At 60.8% G+C, this 12867-nt stretch overlaps 1 protein-coding gene across 1 annotated transcript; it reads right to left on the bottom strand.

Annotated features, from left to right (window-relative positions):
- Positions 1-613: 613 nt before the first annotated feature.
- Positions 614-6888, bottom strand: MAPK8IP2 (mitogen-activated protein kinase 8 interacting protein 2). Its single transcript, XM_040991837.1, has 12 exons — positions 6824-6888; positions 6142-6247; positions 5361-5630; positions 5189-5282; positions 3892-5091; positions 3722-3797; positions 3465-3637; positions 3217-3326; positions 2549-2656; positions 2387-2457; positions 808-906; positions 614-686 (listed from the first exon to the last, which is right to left on the bottom strand). The coding sequence occupies exons 1-12, from the start codon at positions 6886-6888 to the stop codon at positions 614-616; spliced, it is 2445 nt and encodes an 814-aa protein (XP_040847771.1).
- Between the last annotated feature and the right edge of the window lie 5979 nt (positions 6889-12867).

Genomic DNA, 12867 nt, shown 5'->3' with positions numbered 1-12867 from the left:
TTGGAACACCCAGACACACAGCTGGGCACTCAGCCCCATCCCATACAGACACCAGGGTCACACCAAGCAGAGTTTATTGAGGCCATGGGCAGCGTGCGGCCCGAGGGGGACGCATTAGCAGCAGAAAGCAGATGGCGTGTGGCTGAGGACCCTCCTAGCAGTCCCCAAGGACCTGGGTGAGCATCAGGGACCACTCCGAGTTGCCCCATAGCACCTGTGGGGCTCCCTGACTCCCCTGGGCTCCCCATAGGGCAGGGGTGGGACAATCTCAAGATTTGCTATAAAAATTAAAATTCCCTTATAAATCACGGAGGAGGAGACCACCTTGGTGCCTGCAGTCACCTGGTGCCGACAAAGCCTTGCCTTCCTCCCACCCCTCAAGTTCTGACCCCAAGGAAAGAGCGGGGGTGGGGCAAGGCGTGCGGGCACACAGGGCGGGTAGAGAGGGCAGGGATGGAGGGATGGTGACGGGGAAGCAGGACACCGGGCGCAGTTCTCCCCACCCCCAGAGCTAGGATGGGCACTGCCGGTCCCCTGAGGCCTCATTGTGCCCTGTCCAGTCCTCACAGAGCCGTGGCGGCCTCTGGGACACCTGCTGGTCAGGAGGTGGCAGCTACTCCAGGTAGATGTCCTCCGTTGGACAGGCGTAAGCCAGGTGTTCCTGGTAGTACTCCAGGAAGGCGCGCCTGTGGGGAGACGGTCCTCATAGTCCTCAGCCCAGCTGTGCCGCGAGCCACAGCCCAGCCACCAGCCAACGCCCTCTCCCACCTTTCCCCCAGCATCGATCCCTACCCGGGGCCCACTCACCCCACACTCTGCGCCACTGGCCTCATGGACTCCTGGGAGACAAAGACATGGCAGGCAAAGCGGCTCAGCAGCGGGTGCTTGGTGATGAAGCCGAAGTAACTGTGGGGAGGCGGGTGAGGGGCTCAGAGCACTCAGGTTCATTCAAGGCACCCTACGGGACCCCAACCCTGCTGAGGTGGGTGGAGGGCATGTGGAGGTCTGAGAGCACTCAGGTTCATTCAAGGCACCCTACGGGACCCCAACCCTGCTGAGGTGGGTGGAGAGCACAGCCCTGCTGAGGCAGGCAGAGGGCAAGTGGAGGGACTGAGAGCACTGGGACACGGTCAGGACACCCAAGACCCCAGCCTTGCTGAAGCGGCTCTGGGCGGCAGGTGGCAGCTTTGGAGCCACTGTCCCCTGAGGGGAGATGCAGAGGGAATCCCTCTCCTCTTCCCCCTGGCCCTGCCCCAGCTGTGGCGGGTGACAGAGTCATGAACCAGCAGATGAGGTCCCCATGTGTCTCTCTCTGCCTTCAAACATACACAAAGGGCTTTAATGCCATCTGAAGGCCAGGCCTAGCATCAGGTGCCACAGGGGGCCATGCCTGAGGGTGTCCCTAAGGTCTGGTGATGGTCTCGCCATCCTCCTCTGCAAAGTCAGACCAGCCCTGGCTTCTCTGCTAGCCCTCAGGTCCTCCTCTGCACAGCTGTGGTCACAGCTCTGCTGAGCTGGCCAGCCCCCACCTCATGGGGAACGACGGCTGCCATCAGTGCTCAAGTTCCTGTGCGTGGGTCCGATGGGAGCCCTGCAGCGTCACAGTGTGACAGTCATGAGCCTGCTTCAACAGTGACAACAGTTGCTGAACCCCATCCTTGTTATCACAGAGACACAGAGACATCACCCTATGGGCCTCCCCAGAGGGAGCTGGGCTGAGAAGGGCGGCCACTACCTGCTTACCTATGCACTTCCTGTCTCAAGCCCCTCACTGGGGTGGGCACACATCCCAAATCCCCACACAGCCCTCTTCCTCATTGACAGGCCTCTGAGTGCCCAGCACTGTGAAAGCTTCCCTGGAGTAAGAAACAGGGTCCCCTCCTAGACAGACTTCTCCAGGGCACCCCTCAGTGCATACCCACAGGGGTCAGTCCAGCCCGCCCCCAACACATCCTGTGCCCTCTGGCACCCAGCTGCCACCTCCTTGGTCTCTCTGAGCTGGGCTGGCCCTCTAGGAGTTCCAGTCTGCACGTGAAGGCTGCTCCTGGCCACTGCCCATCTCCTACCTCCCACGCAGCTGCACGACCTGGTCAGGGCCAATCCTAGCTGGCCAGTCAGCCTGTGTCAGAGACCCTCCCATGGCTGCACAGCCAGAGAATGAATGAGGCTCTTCAACAGTCTCCTCCTGCTGTCTTCTGACTCCAAGACAAAGCTGCACTGGGTCACCTCCTGCCATCTGTCTGTGTTCGTTGGACTTGCAACTCACACCTAGCTCACGTTTTGGGGACAGGTGGACGGGGAGGGGACAGGAGATGGGGTGGACAGATGGCACTGTGGGAGTACAGCCCTTGGGGCCGTGGGGACTCAGGACAGGCAGGTCCCTCACCAGCTGTTGCGGGGGTGGCAGCCGCAGAAGGAGATGTTTTTCATCTGGAAAAAGTGGCTACAGCGCTGGAACTGGAGCAGGAGCAAAAGAGGCCCAGGGTTGGCCAATGCCATGTGCCCCTGAGACCCAACCCCTCCTGCCTGTGTCCCCCGCCTCCCCCACCTCAGGTCCGCCTCCGCTCAGACTCAGCTTGACCCCCCGAAGGGAGATCTCCAGGTCACAGGAGGCAGGGGGGCGCAGGTGCACAGTCAGCTTCCGGGCAGTGGCAATCTGTAGGTGGATTCAGGGAGAGGGGGTCTGAAGGGGCCATGGGGCTCCCTTCTGCCCTCAACCAAACCTTTCCAGAAAACTCCCAGCACTCAACCAGGAGCAGGCCCTCCCTCCCATCCCCCTCCTGCCGCCTCACTGCTTGGCCCCTGGGGTGGCAGGTGTCCCCTGATGTTCCCTGAGTTGTTGAAGCAGCAAATGGTGGTTCCTGGGGAAGTGAGGGAGGAACTGGGGGAGCAGAGATGAGGGGAGGATTGGGGGAGTGGGCGCTGGGGTGGAGCTGGGGGAGGAGCTGGAGAGGGCTGGGGGCATGGGGGCTGGGGCAGAGCTGGAGGAGGGGCTGGAGAGGGGCTTTGTGAGTGGGGGCGTGGGGAGGGCTGGGGGTGTGGGGGCATGGGGGCTGGGGACGAGCTGGGAGAATAGGGGATGAGGAGGAGCTTTGTGAATTGGGGGTCAGGGGAGGACGGGGGGGACTCAGGCTAGAGGAGAGGCCAGCCACTCAGCTCCTCCCTAGGTCCTCCTCAAGCTGCAGCCACCACATCTCCCTGGCAGGGCCCCCAGACCTTCTGCATGGCTGCACACAGAATGCCGTTGCCCTGGTGACAGGGCACTTCCACAGAGCCCAGGAACTGCACATCGAAGCGATCGACCCAGCAGGGGCTCCGCTTGCTCCCTGGAAGATACAGGGTCAGATCAGTGGGGCTGGGGCGACAAGCCCCCTCAGGGACAGGCCTCACCCAGCAAGGTTTCCACCTGCTCCCTGGTGTGTCACATGGGGGAGGGGGTGATGCCGCTCAGGGACAGATCTCACCCAGCAGGTCCTTGGTGGGGCCAGGCACAGCATGGGCATAGAAGGCGGGGAACACTCCCCGCTCCCCCGTACGCATATTGAAGCCTCGGAACCAGAAGTCGTCCTCCTCGGCTTCCACCAGCACCGGGTCATCCACATCAAGCTCCAGCTCATCCGGGTGGCGAGGAATGAACCTGGAGTGGGCAGGGACACGGGGAGCTGCATCCACCAGGGTCCACTGGAGCCCGCAGTGAGGGAGTCCGGCCAGGGGGCTGTACCTGAAGACGGCCCGGTGGGTCTGCTCTCTCTCCTCTCCGTTCACCACACAGGAGAAAAGCCCGAAGGACTCTGTGCCTGATAGACAGGGTACAGTGGTGGGGACCTGGGCAGGTGGGGGCTGGCCTGCCGGCCCCCCCATGCTGTCTGCCCCCAGCCACCTGCCACTCACTGGAGGACCGCGAGGTGCTGTTGACAAAGACGTTGAGGAACTTCTTGGAGAAGGTGAGGTCAGGGCTCTCTGGGGAGGCATCCTCGGGGACCTGCCCACTGCCCAGCAGTGCAGGCCCCATCTCCTCCTCGCTGACCTCGCCGCCACTGTCCTCACTGTCGGTGCCCAGGCCAGCACAGTGCCGCAGGCTCACCAGCTCCAGCTGCGTGTGCTCATCTACCACCAGCGTGTACTTGACCGCATCGTACACCAGCGAGGCATCCCGTGCTGGCCCCGCCGGGCCTACACCTCTGCTTCCTGGCTGCCCCGCAGGGCTCCTGGCCCCAGCCTCATCCTCCTCCTCATCCTCGTCCTCCTCCTCCTCGGAGCAGGCAGCCGAGCAGGTGCGGCCTGGGCGGGCAGTGCGGCCCGAGGCAGCCCACAGTGGCGTTATGGTGTCGTGGGTGGGGTTGCTCAGGAAGAGGCAGGGCCCAGGCTGGGCAGGGCCAGGCCGGGGTGCAGTGGGCACAGGGGGCGGCGGCCCGCACAGCGTCTCCATGTCCACCAGCTCCACACCGGCAGCACCTGCCTCGGGGCCATAGGAGGAGTCCTCGGCCACACCGTGCTCACCAGGCGGGCGTGGTGCAGGGGACAGGCACTGGCCAGGGCAGCGGATGGGTGACGAGCCCTCGGAGAGCATGCGGCTCACCAGGTTGCTGAGCAACCAGGGCGAGTCAGCGTCCTCACTGAGGTCCGGCTCCGACTCGGATCCCGACTCGTACTCGCTGTTGGTGTCATCTGGGCCCACAGGTAGGAAGGCGGGGCGGCGTGGAGGCTCCGGCTCTGGCTCCGGCTCAGAGGACGGCGACGAGGCCTCCTCAATGGAGTTGGTGAGGTGTGAGGAGCGGCCACTGCTGCTGCCCCCGTCACTGCTCAGCTCCAGCTCCGTCTCTGAGATGGACGAGATCATGCGGCCCAGCCGAGCACCGCCCACCTCCTCTGAATCCGAACCGGGTGATGACAGCTCCTGGCTGCTGCGCCGGCCCCCAGGATCCCCACTGGAGTGACTTCTCAGGTCGGCTTCAATGCCCGGGTCTGAGGAGGGTGAGGCCCCACCCGGGGCTGGAGGCTCCACAGGCTGATTCCCTTCACAATCACAGCTGGGGGGCACTGGCGCCTCGCAGGGCCCTGCGTCTGAGGGTGGGAGGGGGCCGGGCCGCTCTGTGGGGCAGGAAGGGAGAGTAACCATGACCCGGGGCCAGACCTCCTTCTGCACAGCCCACCCTCCTGTCTGGGCCACCCAGCCTCCAGCCCTCACCTCTGAGGGGGTCCTGGGGAGGTGAGCTGGGCGCTGTCTCCTGCCAACAGGCTGGGGGCACAGGGTCCAGGCCTCCATTGTTGTTCAGGGAGTCCTGGGCAGAGAGAGGAGAGTTTCTGAGGGGGGCTCCTGGGGCATGGGCCTGGGGCCTACACCCCGACAGGGCCTTCACCTGGGCTCCCAGCGTGGTCAGCTGGAGGGTGGTGGGCCGGTGCTTGTGGGGTTCCTCCAGGGATGGGGAGGGGATGAGGGGCTCAGAAAAGGGAGCCTTGGAACTAGAGCCTCCTGCCTCCCTGCCCTCTTGGTCGCCCTCCTCCTCCTCCTCCTCCTCCTCTTCGTCGTCGTCTTCCTCCTCATCATCAATCATCTCAAACTCTTGGAAGTCGTCCTGGAAGGAGCAGATGGGCTGGGGCTGCTCGGAGCGCCCCAGGGAGAGGCCGTCCTGCAGAGGGAGAGGGGAGGACAGAAAGGCTGGCCCGAGCCACACGAGGGCCTGGCCACAGGGCTTCTCCCGGCCCCTCCTGGACAACAGCAGCCCTGCCTCCCTCTGGTCCCCACACAGTCACTTCAGGGTCATCCCACCAGAACTCAGGGCCCCCCTCTCCAGCAGGGTCACCCCAGACATCGAGTGTTGGTGGCCTGGAGAGGCTGCATAAGTGGGGGGATGTTAGCGTCCTGCCACCTGGCTACAAGCCGGCACCAACCCCAGCCCCAGCCACTGGTGGCTTCCGGGTTCCCTTCAGCCCCAGGACACACATGTCCTCCCTGCAGGACCCAGCGACCATCACAGGGCACAGGGCATGCAGGGAGACAGCAGGAGGTAGCTGAGGCCTCTCTCAGCCACATCTCCCCCCCACACCTGGGGCTCAGGCCCTCGGGGGACCACGGGAGTTTGGGGCTGTGGGTGGGGTTGCCATTGGATCGTCCCCCATGTCTGCCCCTCCTGCCCCCACCTTCTCACAGAGGTCTGAGTCGTAGCTGAGGCCCAAGCCACAATCGTCTGTGATTTCGGAGAGGTCCTCATCGTCAAACTCCTCCAGGCTGATGTCCTGGGGAGGCCTGAGGGGAGGCGCAGCTGAACCTGCAGCCAGGCTCTGCACCCATCCTGGCACCAGGGCCTCTGCAGGCCCACATCCCGCTGTCCTCGTGACCCCTGCTCCGCACAGGGAGCCAACCCTCCCCCACCCCAGCTCCCCGGGGTCCGGCCGGACTCTCAGGGGAGTCGGCAGGGGGAGGGGTGCTGCAGAGAGAGGGGTCCGCGCCCGCAGAGCCCGTGGCAGAGCCCGGCTCGCGGCGCCCTCCTCTCCCCGAGGCGGGCGCCGCGGCCCTGGTCCTCTCGTGCGCCCTCCGGGGCGAGGCCCAACAAGGCCAAAAAGGACGCAGCCAGCACCGGTCGCCCGGAGAGCCCTGGGGGCCCCCCGGCCAGGGGCGGGGCGGGGAAGGGTGCCGACTACAGAGACCCCGCACCGCAGAGTAAGGGTTGCAGGGGGGGAGGCCTGCGGCCGGAGCCGGGCGAGGTGCCAGCGCCCTAGGCCAGGGTCTGCAACGACAGCGGCGCCAGGCCGGGCCAAGGTGCGGGGCAGGGCCGGGTAAGCCGGGCCAGGGTGCGGGCCTGGGCCGGTGGGAGCCGCTCACCTGCATCCGGGTGGCGACAGCGAGTGGAAGGTGGACAGGGAAAACATCTCCGCCCGATCCGCCATCTTCCCCGGGAGAGGCCGCGACTGCGGCGGGGGCGGGGACGCGCGCGAGCCCCGCGCCTCGGCGTCCCTCCCCCGGCCTCACCCGCTCACCTCGTGACACGCCCTGCGACACCGCGCGCCACGCACTTCCACGCCGCCGGGCCCGCGGTCGCGCCAGCGCCGGCACCGCGGGCGGGGGAGGAGGGCGGCGGGGATGGGAGAGGACGGGGAGCCAGGAGCCGGGCACCGGAAAAGACGGGAGCGCCGGGCGCCGTCCGGGGCGGCCCAGGTGAGCGCGGCGCAGAGACCCGGGCGAGCCTGGCAGGAGCCTGCGGGAGCCTGCGGGAGCGCCGCAGAAGCAGACAGGACCTGGTCCCGCAGCCCTGGGCTGCGAGGATGGGGACCCCGCGCGCGGGCGGGTGCAGCTGGAGGAGCTGTCCGGGTGCTGATCGGGAGCTGTCCCCGAGCGGGTGCTGACGGAGCCGTCCCCGAGGGAGCAGCGGGGCTGCGCGGGGCTGCGCGGGGCTGCGCGGGGCTGCGCGGGGCTGCGCGGGGCTGCGCGGGGCTGCGCGGGGCTGCGCAGTGCGGGGTTGGGGGTGGGGGTGGCGCGTGCGCGGAGCAGCAATGGCGCCGGGGCGCAGCGCGCGCCGCTGGGGAAGCTGCTGTGGCGTACAGACCGCGCGGCCAGCCCCGCGTCCAACCCGGCTGTGGGATGATCATGGGTGGGTGGGACCGGTCAAAAGGGGGCCCCAGGGATCTCAGCGCAGACCTGGCCCAAGGAGAGGCCGGAGTCCCTTACGGAGAGAGTGCTCCCCGGAGCTGTCAGAACTGCGCGGAAGGTGATGGAGGCCGGAGCTGCGTCCTCTTATCCGAGGAGGCGTTTCTCAGCCCAGATGTCCTCAGTTCAAGTCCCCTCCTAGGGCCGGCGGTCCTTGGCCTCCTTGAGCCATGCACAGCCTGGGGTGGCAGGTGTAGCCTCTGGGTCGGCATTGTCCTGCACTCAACCTGAGGAGCCCCATGGTTGGGGAATCCGGGCAGATGTGAGATCCGGAAAAATGGTACCTGGGTTTAAAAAGTGCTTTTTACCAAAACGAGCAGATTCTTCAACTCCGGTTCCCACAGACTTTTGAAAACGCTTTCCATCAACCTCTGTGACCTGCCCATTCAGCTCCAGGTTTCTCCCCAGAAATCACAGGATTCTATATGCAACTGCTCAGATGGCCTCTTGACCCTGGGTCTCCTAATCAGATGGTTAATTTGTGTGACCACAGAGATGACCTTTGACACCCCGCTAAGGCCAGTCTCATGGCCTTGAGTGTCCACAGAGATGATCTCTGACATCCTCTAGGCCAATCCTGTGACCTTGACTGTCCACAGACATGAACTCTGGCATCCTGGTCAGCCAATCCTGCAGCCTTGGACTCTCAATGACTCGTGTCTATGTAGGTGGCCCCTGAATCCCATCTCCACCCCTTAGACTTGTCTTGAATGCTCTTGCTGTAGCCCTGGCCTCTGAGCCTGCCCTATGCTTCCCCTGCTGCATCTTCCAAGCAGTGACCCCAATGGCCATCTCTGACTCCACACAGTCCCTCCCACTGCTCATGGTCTGCTCTTAAGTCTACAGACCAAGTCCTAAAGCTTGTTACAAATGAAATTCAACTGCAATTTTAATTAACTAAAACATTTGAATTTCCATTTGGTTGTTTTCCAGACTTGCTGGTTATTTTGCAGTTCCTTGCACTTTCTCCCAACCTGGCTCTTCCTGAGACACAGGCACACAGGTTGGTTGGTGTGCCATGGTTTGGGATGTGCTGTAGGGCCACCACCCAGCTGCTCGCAGCACACTTGGCTGTGCTGCTTCTTTTAACCTAGAGCTGCTGCCCTTGGGCTGTGTTCGTGGGAACCTGTGAGGCCCAGGAGGCAGAAGAAGGCCGGTGCCTCTGTGGACTCAGGCTGCTATAACCAAAACACCCTTGGGCTGGGTAATCTGTAAATGACAAGTATCCACAGCTCACAGATCTGGGGCCTCCCGGACCAAGTCAGCATCTAGTGAGGGCTCTTCTCTGCCAGTGGTGCCTCCTCGCTGTCCCTCTCATGGCCAAGGGAGACGGCCTCCTCACTGTCCCTCCGATGGCCAAAGGACAAACAAGTTCCCTGCAACCTCCCTTTGAGGGCACGGATACATCCATGAGGGTAGGCAAGGCCCTTCTGGAGGCTGCTACACTCAGCGAACACCTTCAGAAGAGTTAGTCTGTGTCTCCCTGGCTTCTGCAGGTTCTAGCAACCTGTCACTGATAAACCATGCTGCCCATTTGTGCCAGGGAAGACTGGCACATTTCCAACATGGACCCCACACATACTTCCCTTCACCCTCCAATTTGCAGGACAGACTTCACCTTCAAAATGCGGTAAGTGCAGAGGACTTGGAAAGGTTTGTGGAGCGTAGGCTCAGAAACTGGTGCAGGAGAATGCACGGGGTGCAGCAGGTGCAACATCTCTTAGATGGCCACATCTAATCTCTAATCAGAGTGGCTGGTCTGAGTCCAGCTCCGCATCTTACTTCAACATCCTAACATCCTACTGCTGTAAGGGAGCACACACATGGGGATTGCCGCCACCTGGATGCAGGTGAGTGGCCCCCGGGGGCCACACCTGGGAAGGACAGACGATGTCTTAAGTACCTGGGTTCCTGCTACCCATGCGGCAGAACTGCCTCAGGGCTGGCAGCTGGGGGCACGTGGAGAGAGCTGGCCCGGGGCTGGCAGCTGGGGGCACCTGGAATGATCTGGCTCGGGGCTGGCAGCGGGGGGCACATGAAGTAAGACAGCAGCTGGCAGTGCTCTCCATGTGGCTGTCTCTCTCCATTCCATTTCCTCTCAAGTAAGTAAATAGAATTTCATTTAAAATAACAAAAAGTGGGCTTAGCATAGTAGCCTAGCATGGTAGCCTAGCCTAAGGTCCTCACCTTGCACGTGCTAGGACCCCATATGGGCACCGGTTCATATCCTGGTGGCCCTGCTTCCCATCCAACTCCCTGATTGTGGGCTGGGAGGGCAGTCAAGGACAGCCCAGGACCTCGGTACACTGCACCTGCGTGGAAGACCTGGAAGGAAGCTCCTGACTTCAGGTCAGATCAGTTCAACTCCTGCCATTATGGCCACCTGGGGAGTGAATCATCGGATGGAAGATCTTCCTCTCTGTCCTTCTCTCTGCATATCTGACTTTACAATCAATCAATTAATCAGTCAATATTTTTTAAAAATAACAAAAAGTATGGGGCCTAGCATAGTAGCCTAGTGGCTAAAGTCCTCCCCTTGCACCTACCATGATCCCATATGGGCGCCAGTTCACGACCCAGGTGCTCCACTTCCCATCTGCCTCTCTGCTTGTAGCCTGGGAAAGCAGGAGGGATAGCACGAAACCCTCCTGGGAGACCCAGAAGAAGCTCCTGGCTTTGGATCAGCTCAGCTCTGGCCATTGTGACCACCTGGGGAGGGAACCAGCGAATTGAGGTTCTTTCTCTCTCCTCCTCTCTGTAAATCTGACTTTCCAACAAAAATAAATAAATCTTTTTAAGATAATAATAAGAAAAAGTATCAAGATACTTTATGATAAACTAAGAGGTAAGAATGGAATGCTAAAACACACTTGACTGTAGGCAGCAAGGGAAGTGAGCATTAGGGGTCAGCACTGTGGCATCGCGGGCTATGCTGTCGCCTGCAGCGCATACATCTCAGGTGGCCTGTGGAGCTCTCCCTGGGGGTGCAGGGCCAGGGAAGAACAAGGTCGCAGCCTGGGCCATGGGAGACTCAGCCACGGTTGGGTCCTGTTGATCCCCATAGGGTCTCATGATCCACAGGGAAGCTGGGAGTGGGGCCTGGGAGGGGTACTTGGACCAAGGTCTTTCTTAGGGGACCCTGCTGGGCCAACCACCACTCAGCTTTGACATCCAGCCTCCAAGACACTGAACTGAATGGACTCTCCTACAAGCAGTCAGTCTAGCTGCTCTGCTACAGTAAGGAAGACCCATTCATGATGGGTGACTTACCACCTTGGAGGCCCAGGGCCCAGCATGTCCGTCTGGTGAGGGCAGCGGGGGATTAGCAGGACACATGGGACCTCAGGAGCTTCTCTCTACTTATCAGCATTTTACCCACTTAGGTAAGGGGCAGAGAGACAGGGAAATGGATGGAGGTTAGTTAAGAGACAATTATAGATATAAAGGGATGGGTGAATCAATACAGATATGGGACCGCCATTGACTGGGTCACTCCCTGAATGCTGGCCATTATGGTTGGGGCTGGGCTACAGCACAAGCATCCAGACACTGAATCTAGGCCTCCCACATGGGTGGCGAGAACTTAATCACTTGGGCTGCTTGCCATCTCCCAGGGTCCATGTTAGCCAGAAGCCAGAGCTGGCACCAGAACAGTCGACTCTGATGTGACACATGGGTACTCAAGCTAGCAGAGTCAATGCTGGGCCAGATGCCCGGGCACCTCACTCCCAAGGACGCCAATCTGGTTCAAAGTGACTTCACTCCCCAAGGCCCATCTTCAAGCACCACCATGTCAGAGACCAGGTCTCCATGTGAATTTTAGGGACACAGACATCCTTGTACACACAGAGCCACCACTCAAGCCTAGGACTTTGTTCCTTAGGCCTCAGAAACAAGGTTGTCACACACCATGGATAATCACACAGGTCATGCTCCCACTCCACAGTCCGTGTTCAACTGCACACAGTATCACCAAAATGTTCCTTTATTTGGTCACTGCTCCCAGGGCCAGCACTGTTCTGTAGCAGGTAAAGTTACCACCTGCAGTGCCAGCATCCTATATGAGAACTTGTTTAAGTCCTGGCTGCTCCATTTCTGACCCGGCTCTCTGCTGATGACCTGGAAAAAGCAGTAGAAAGTGGTCTAAGAGTTTGGGCCCCTGTACTTATGTGGGAGACCCAGATGAAGCTCCTGGTTTCAGCCTGGTCCAACACCAGGTACTGTGGCCATTTGGGGCATGAATTAGAAGATAGAAGATCTCTCCTTGTCTCTCCCTTTCCACCCCCTGCTCTCTTTCAAAATAAATAAATCCTTAAAATAAATACAGAAATTGCTGCTATGCAGTCTCTAGATCCATGACAAGTAGTATTTTAGTTGCTAGAATAGCAGTTGTGTTTGACTGAGGGGCTAAGTGGCCAGGGAGAAGATTCGGGTCCCACATCAGAGAGCCTGACTTCAAACCCTGAGCTGGTTCCTGATCCACCTCCCTGCCAACACACTCTGGGAGATGGCAGAGAATCTTGACTGAGTTCCCAAAACCCAGAGAGGAAGTCAGCAGAGGGGGACTCAAATAAACAAACCAGGGGCAGGTACTGTGGCAGTCAGAGGGCTGGTTTGAGTCCTGGCTGCTCTGCTTCTGATCCAACCCCCTGCTATTGGGAAGGCAGGGAAGATGGCCAAGTACATGGGCCCCTGTCATGTGAGTGACCAGCATGGAGTCCCTAGTTCCTGGCTTTGGCCCGGGGCAGACCTGTTGTGGACATCAGGGCAGTGAACCAGCAGAGGGAAGATCTTTCTTTCTGCCTTTAAAATACATCTATTCTTTTTTTTTTTTTTAAGATTTATTTTTATTATTTTTTATTGGAAAGGCAGATATACAGAGAGGAGAGACAGAGAGGAAGATCTTCCATCCCATGATTCACTCCCCAAGTGAGCGCAACGGGCCGATACTATGCCGATCCGAAGCCAGGAGCCTCTTCCGGGTCTCCCACGTGGGTACAGGGTCCCAAAGCTTTGGGCCGTCCTCTGCTGCTTTCCCAGGCCACAGGCAGGGAGCTGGAAAGCTTTGGGCCATCCTCTGCTGCTTTCCCAGGCCACAGGCAAGGAGCTGGAAAGCTTTGGGCCATCCTCTGCTTTCCCAGGCCACAGGCAGGGAGATGGAAGGGAAGTGGGGCTGTCGGGATAGAACCAGCGCCCATATGGGATCCCGGGCGTGCAAGGCA

This window comes from Ochotona curzoniae, unplaced genomic scaffold (assembly GCF_017591425.1).
Source record: "Ochotona curzoniae isolate NIBS_2020 unplaced genomic scaffold, NIBS_Ocur_1.0 contig_1014, whole genome shotgun sequence".
In the NCBI taxonomy this organism is placed as follows: domain Eukaryota; kingdom Metazoa; phylum Chordata; class Mammalia; order Lagomorpha; family Ochotonidae; genus Ochotona; species Ochotona curzoniae.
This window is presented reverse-complemented; position numbering and strand designations above follow the sequence as displayed.

Excerpts from the sequence above, each read along its gene's own strand:
- MAPK8IP2 (XM_040991837.1), bottom strand. The coding sequence starts at position 6,888 with ATGGCGGATCGGGCGGAGATGTTTTCCCTGTCCACCTTCCACTCGCTG. Across the intron at positions 6,248-6,823 it reads CTGTCGCCACCCGGATGCAG|GCCTCCCCAGGACATCAGCC; the intron begins GTGAGCGGCTCC and ends GCCTCCCCTCAG. Across the intron at positions 3,798-3,891 it reads CAGCACCTCGCGGTCCTCCA|GCACAGAGTCCTTCGGGCTT; the intron begins GTGAGTGGCAGG and ends CCTGTCTATCAG.